We start from the raw sequence: 7,439 nt of genomic DNA, 5'->3' as shown, positions 1-7,439 counted from the left end.
GAAACAGCCCCTGGCCTACCTGGGGTGGTGGATGGAGCTGAATTAGACATTGATTGACCACTTTTACAATATCTATGTGACTCTTACCACAGCACATCCCATAGACAAGACAAACTATTGGGTAAAGATTATGTTGCTGGGTAAGGATCCAGACACCACCATTGGAATGTGATACAGATCAAAATATCTTCAAAGTCCTTTACCTATTTGTATTTATGTATACATACACTATCTTACCCAGATGAATAGCTTTGAGAGGAAGTTTCCATGTTTGTATTAAGATGATAATTGGAAAACAACATCATCTGGCAAAAAATTATGCTCAATCATCTTTTGGGCTACCAGGTCTCTCTATGAATTGTTTGGCTGTTTGCTTTCTATGTATTTGATGGAGAGACAGGGACATGTAGTTTGCCACAATCTGGAATTGCTGTGGGTGTCCTGCCTGTTGTCCCACCCCTGGGTCTCCTAATATATCTAAGAACACATGGGAAGCAGCAGCATAATTCCACCAGGGGGTGGTGCCTCCCAACTGCAGAGCAGGTTCACAGGTCCTGGATGGTGGCTGCTTGGAACCCTCCATTCACCAATGGAACAATATGGTGTTTATATGACTATATTTCTGGCTGTACAGTTTACCAAGAGAAGAAAAGGGCTGACACCACTCCTGTCACACAATCCCACACCCTGCAGAGATGCTCACCTTATCTCTTGCTGTCTTGCATGCTCTTGTTGCACTAGGCACTGGCTAGAAATACCAACATGGTACCAAGAAAAGAAGCTGCCAGAGCTGAAGCAGAGCTGGGGACCCCACCAGTTTTCTTGTCTTGATGTCCTGTAGGCCACCAAGAAAACTTTAGTGACTGTACTCCACAGGCTCTCCCTCACTTTGCATCCCACCCCCTGTGGTGAATGGCTGTCCCATTTGCTCACCAAGGAAAAGAGGAGCATCAATGGCTTTGTTGCGGTGCCTCAGGCGGCAGGTGAACTCTGGCTCCTGTCCAGGAAGAACCCAAATAGACACCCAGGTCTGGTAGGTCCCATCACCACTGGGCAGAATGGTCCCAGGCCCAAAGGTCTGCTGCTGTACTGGCTTCCCACCCTGAAGCCAGACCAGAGTAGCCACAGGAGGATACAGATTAAAAGCACAGCATATCAGGCTGATATTGTCCTCTGAGTATTTCCTGCTGGTCACTTTCACCTCCGGGGGACCTGAGACAAGATAAATTGAGTTAGTGAGGGTGATACCTCTCTATCTCAGCATGGAGTGTCTCCCAGAAGTACCCCCTAGTTCATATTCACCTGTACCCTTACCTCCTTAGAGGACCATTGGAGGCTGAGGCTCAGCTCCAATGATGTTCGTTAGGGTCCATCATTTTCTTACACTCTGATGATGAGAGGGCATGGTTTCCCTGCTGTCAGAATCAAGAATTTCCTTTTTCTAACACAGGGCTTAAATAAATAGGCACTGGGTAGCCAGGGCATCAGTGTTAAGGGGCCTACAGTTCCATCCTTGGTGGAATATACCTCTTTTATATGACAAAGCCAGCTCTCCAATCTCTAGTGCACAAAAGAGGGACTCTCTAAGCACAGTCAGCTGACTGTTGCCCTCATTCTTTGGTTCTGGAATTGGCCCAAGACAAGACTGGTGATCAATGTCTTCTTCCTGTCTTCCTTCCTCCACAGATGTCCTAGGACACCCTCTTATTTTCTCTCAAGACTTAGCCAAAGCTTGAATCCTCAAATTTCTGGTACCAGAGGGGGTGATACATATCATTATCATGACACCAGGAAGGTAGAGGCAGGCGGTAGTTGATTAGGGGCAATGGAGTTACAATTATATTAAGCCAGCATGTTACCTTTCCAAAAGTAAGAGCTAAGCAACAGAGAAAGGGCCTTGATCTGGTCATAGGATGTGGGAAGGCTGTATTAGAATCTGGAGCACAGATATGGGTTCAAATCCTCTGTTCCTATTTTAACTCCCCATAAGGGGTGGCTCTGAACCCACCCAAGGCCATCTAGTTCTCTCCCCTCCTCCATGTCAACCTCCCCACCAGAGAAGGGGGTTATTGGAAAGAGGAGGCCTGCTTCTTCTGCATGTGAGTGTCTTTTGTGAGATCCAGGCAACATGTGGGAAACCCTCCTTTCCCATCTGAGGGACCCAACTATGACTCTGGAGGAAACCCTGCACCTCAAACTTCCAGACACCACCTTAGACTATGCCACAATTGTACAAACCACTGAGAACCCAAACTCCCACAAGTAGCATGGAACAGAGCCACTTGGCCACAAGAATGTTCCCCTGTGTCCTGAGAAATAACCCTGGTGATGGTCAGTACCTGTATCCAGCAGAAAGTTCTTTGAGGAAGCCAGGTGTTTCTGGAGCTGAGCAGGACATGTGTCCTCCAAGAAAGTCTTAACTTGAGCAGCTTTGGGTGTATATATCTCCCGGAAGTTCTTGGTCTTCTTGGTGGAGGGCACAGCCATTTTCCACGCAAGAGTCTTCGGATCGAACCTGATGAAATCCTGCCCATCATAGCCCAAGCGCCAGAAGCCTCTAGTGCTCCCGTTCCTATGAAGCTCACAGCCAAAGGTCACCTGGATGGTGTGAAGGCCTGGTCCACAACAGGTAGGGACCTGTCACCTTCTTGTCCCTGGACCTTAGCTCCCAGTGTGTTTCAGGGCATTTAGGGTGCTTCCTGTGATCCCCCAAAGAGTGGGGCTCTTCCTCTACTTCTTAGAAAAGGACCAGTGGTTTGTTCAGTGAGCCTAGCCACACTCTACCCACACCCTGACTTCAGGAACCAGGGCTGAATCTGTATAAAATGAACTCTGTCCACTTACCCCTGTCTTGGCTTCTCTGTCTTGTGACCTCAGCCAGCATCGCTCTGAGTTGCTCCTTCCACAGGCCCTCAGTCTCTCTTACCTGGGTCTCAGCTCCTGCATGTCCCTTGAACCCGGGCGTCAAAGCCTCTGCTGTCCTGTTGTCCCCCTTGTAGTGCAGGAAGGGCTTATCATCAAAGTACCCAAGAGCCAGGATCTTGTCTGGCACGTCCAGAGAAATGGTCGTGAGGTCATAGCGAAGAGTGTGGGGTCCTGTGGAGACAAGTTCATGGTTCCCACAGTCAGCTGTGCCTTGAGAGATTGAAACCAGGCTATTCTCTGCCTCAGTGTCTCATAGGTGGATATGAAGAGCATGAGCTGTGCTCCAAATTTAATAAACAAAAATGTAGCAAAATAATTAATTAGGTTAACCAGAACAAAAAAAAAGAAAATAGAAAATCATTGAACTAAAAGAAGAAATATGAAAAAATTGTCAAGATTTCTCAAGTATTTAAGGAATTAACCTGAGGGCTGGTGAGACAGCTTAGTGGTTAAGAACACTGACTATTCTAGAAGAGAAATGGTATTTGATTCCCAGCACTCATGGGGTGGCTCACAACCTCCTATAACTCTTGAAATGTTCAGGCATTTTGCTGGCCTGACCCTGTTACCTGGCAGAATCCACTCAGGCAGTACCCTGGTCAGGCCAGGGATCCATGGGAAGTAAGTCTGTATGCAGATGTAAGGGCCCCTTTAAAAGACAGACTCCTTTCCCTCTTATGTTCTCTTCTCCTCTTCTCCCACTCACGCCCTCTTCTGCCTTCCTCTCTCTCTTATCTCTCTTCCTGTCTCTCACCCCACTCTCTTCCACTCTCACCTGGAATAAACTATCTTATGCACTTTTTTATATTTTTTAAACTTTTACAAAATAACATTTGGCACCAAACAAAACTGGGGATAGGCTCTCTCTGTAACCTCTCCCACCAGGGGCCTGGGGACTTGTGGGGATCCTAGATGACCCATTCTCCAGCTCTTGGTTTTTTTCCTGGCATTTCCTCCTGCCTGTGGCAGCCTCAGATGCCAGAACCCTGTAAAGTTGAACTAGCTGCTTTTCAAACTAAGGATCCCTGGAACCCACTCATCTGCCTGTTGCCTGCAATCCAGTAAGACAACCCTTCTGGTTGGGTGCATTTCCCAAGGGTCAGGTTCAGCACCCTGCTCCTGGAGGGGTGCATTTTGTGTTATGCATCCTTTTCACTGCCTTTTTAGAACACTGGGTTCCTCTTTCTCGGTATTGCTACTGCTGAGTCCCCATCAGACTCAGGTGACGTTCAGGCATGGCCTTGGCACCGCTCCAGGGCTGACAAGCTTCCAGAGAGTGGGTTTTGCCATTTTGTTTGCTTCACCCATGGGAAATACATACGGGACATTTTTGGCTGTGGCCAAACAGATGGGTAAACACACAAAAAGCCTCTAATGGCTGTTGCCATCCTGGCCATGTGGGCTAGCCTGAGGGCCACCATCTTGACCATGTGACCTAGCTGTAGGCACGCCCACTCAGTTCAGTGGCTTACACCAACAAACACTGCTGCCAGATCTTTTTTGCTTTTTTTTGTCTCTGATTTCTTCTTTCACTGTCCCTGTTGAGCATGGCTTGTTTACAGGATACTGTACATTTCCAGGGACCCCGGTTGTCATTAATATTTCTGCTCTGTCTCATTAAATCTCCTGATGTGTCTGCTTATCTCTGTACATGTGATTCAAATTATCTTTATATTTAAAAATGCAAGTTATGAAGGCCTGAGAATGGAAGATATAAAGGTCTGAGAATGGAAGATTTACGATGGTAATGTAAGGTGTATGAATTAAAGTTATGAAGGTCTGAGGATAAAAAGGCTTGCGTGATGACAGATACAGTGAGTTGAGACATTAAAAAAATGACGAAATATGTTCCAGATTTCTCTATTTCTCATGCTACTGTTCATAATCAATAAAGTTCTACAATGCCACTATACAATCATAACTACAAGGTCAAGATTAAGGTGCTTTTCATTGTCCTAAAAATATCTGTCAATTTTAAAATGTTAATGCTTTCAGCCAAGTCACATCTAACATAAACATGCTGCTAATGTGTCTAATATTTATGTTTCCACAAACTCTAAGGATTCTTGTAAGTTCCAGGGAGCCGAATTGGATCCAAACAAACAGGTCAGATTCACTTCAAATAAATATTATTCAACCTTTCCCTGGTCTTGGACTCCCTTCCCTCATCTTGAGATCTCTGGGGAAACTCTCCTTCATCTTACAATCTTCCCCTCAAATACCAGGACCTAAGGAAAAAAAATTCTAAATTTAAACTAGTCCTCTGCTCTGCCAATATCTTGCCAAGTCTAAAGAGGCTCCACGGAGTTCCATACAGCCTAGACTGCAATGGAGCAACCAATTACCCCAAGAATCCCAGGATGTGGCAGCACCCCAGCTTTCTCAGGTCCCCCAAAGATGGTCAATGCCCACTAGGTCAGCAGGAAGTCATCTTAAGAACTCTCCGTCCTTATTCCGTAACCTGCCACATCTAACACCCCACCTTTTTAAAATAAGTAAAGGGGGGAATGAAAGGTTCAGGCATTATGCTGATCTGCCCCTGTTACCTGGCAGAATCCACTCAGGCAGTATCCTTGGGAGGGGTGGAGTTCCAGCTCTGGAAAACCATTGGCCATCCTACCCCACCAAGTTCTAGGAGTCTGTGATTATACTACTATGCTAGAAGAGTCAAGAACAGTTCCTCCTCAAGTCACAGTGACCTTTAGACATTAAAGATCCTCCAGATGGCTACTAGATATGCATCTTTCCAGGGACCCAACTAGATAATACATACATTTACACACAGAGAAACAGACACATAGACATGTATACATAGACACACACAAAGACCCCTACACACAGAGACACACACCCAGCACATAGACACACACACACACACACACACACACACACCACACGATACACAAAACTCAGACAAAACACACATGGAAACACCTAGGCACACACACCAAGACAGACACACACTCACACAGAAACACATGCACAGAAATACACACACACAATAACATAGAAACACATGCACAGAAATACACGCATACACGCATACACACTAATATAGAAATACGTGCACAGAAATTGACAAACATGTACGTACACAGGGAGAGAGAGAAACACACAAACACACACACAGAGAGAGAGACACAGAAACACACACACATTATGCAGAGCCACACAACATGCATACACAGACACAGAGTCACACAGGCACACAGCCCCCCCCCACATACACATACACACCACACAGACACACGAAATACACACCACAGATATAGACACACAGAGACACATATATACAGAGGCACACTTCCACACCACACAGACGCGCGCACACACACACACACACACACACACACACACACACAGACCCACACACACACACACACACCTCAAGTTCCCTCATGCTACACCCACAGCAGAGGGACATAGCAAGTTCCCTCTGCCTGCCCAGTGCTCACCTACACAGGTGCCCAATACACCCATCATGAGCAGGCACAGTAGCAACACCTGGGTTAGGACAGGAGCTCTGGGTTCCAAGGTCAACATCATCTTCATCCACCTTTCAGAATCATCTGAATTCACTGTGAAGATTCAAATCCAGACCTGCTTCTCTTCCTAGCTCCAGCCAGCCCAGGACAACAACAGCTGGGCTGGTGGGAGACAGCTGGTGCAGTATGGAACTCAGTGGAAGCAGAGTCGCTGATGTTTTAAAGACACTGTGGGGTCAGGCAGCTCTAACTCAAATCCTGTACTTCTTTCCCAGAAAGACTTGAAGTATTCTTTTAGAGATATCCACTACACTCTGCAATAAGCAGGAAGGTTTCATTTTTATGTTTTAACCAGGAGTCTGGAATTCATATAAACCCTTCATCAACAGAAAGTTTGTTATCCACGCCCTTATCCCCATTCCAACAACCCACTCAAGTATTTGCACATGCTCACACAGGACTCAGGAAACTCCTGCTTGGAATTCCCCTCATGCAAAAACAAATAATGTATGTTCCCTGTTAATCACTTACTGAGAATTAATTAATAAAGTGACGGAGATTGGAAAATGTGAAACAATTTAGGTGACTGTTGTTTGACTTTTGGTTTCAGCTAATGCATTGCCTGGATTGAGTTCAGCTTCTGGAGCTGAGCTCCCCACCCATTACTGACAAGAATGGTCTTAAGTATTTTTAAAGCAGAGTAATAAAGTAAAAAGAAATTATAGCCAGAAGAGAGGCTAGGGAAGTTCATATAATTTCTCAATTAGTTTAGAAACTAAAGGACTAAGGGTGGTGGTGCACACCTTTAATCTCAGCACTTTAAATTATTTATTTATTTATTTATTTATTTATATACATTCATTTAACATCCTGGCCATAGCTTTCCTGCCTCTCTGCTCCCAGTCTCTCTTCACTACTTCCCCTTTGCCTGCCACCATCCTCTCCTTCTCCATTTCTATTCAGAAAAGGGCAGGATTCCCACGGATATTAACAAAACATGGCATATCAAGTTGCAGTAAGACTAAACAC

The 7,439-nt window shown here is 45.5% G+C and overlaps 1 protein-coding gene across 1 annotated transcript; it reads right to left on the bottom strand.

Annotated features, from left to right (window-relative positions):
- Window positions 1–699: 699 nt before the first annotated feature.
- LOC100767932 (hereditary hemochromatosis protein homolog) lies at window positions 700–6,471 on the bottom strand. The gene is given in 5 exon segments (XM_027433757.2): window positions 700–903; window positions 905–1,212; window positions 2,340–2,615; window positions 2,845–3,096; window positions 6,381–6,471. Coding segments are annotated over 5 exon segments (1,131 nt in total).
- Between the last annotated feature and the right edge of the window lie 968 nt (window positions 6,472–7,439).

This window comes from Cricetulus griseus, unplaced genomic scaffold, assembly GCF_003668045.3.
Source record: "Cricetulus griseus strain 17A/GY unplaced genomic scaffold, alternate assembly CriGri-PICRH-1.0 unplaced_scaffold_19, whole genome shotgun sequence".
Lineage (NCBI taxonomy): Eukaryota > Metazoa > Chordata > Mammalia > Rodentia > Cricetidae > Cricetulus > Cricetulus griseus.
This window is presented reverse-complemented; position numbering and strand designations above follow the sequence as displayed.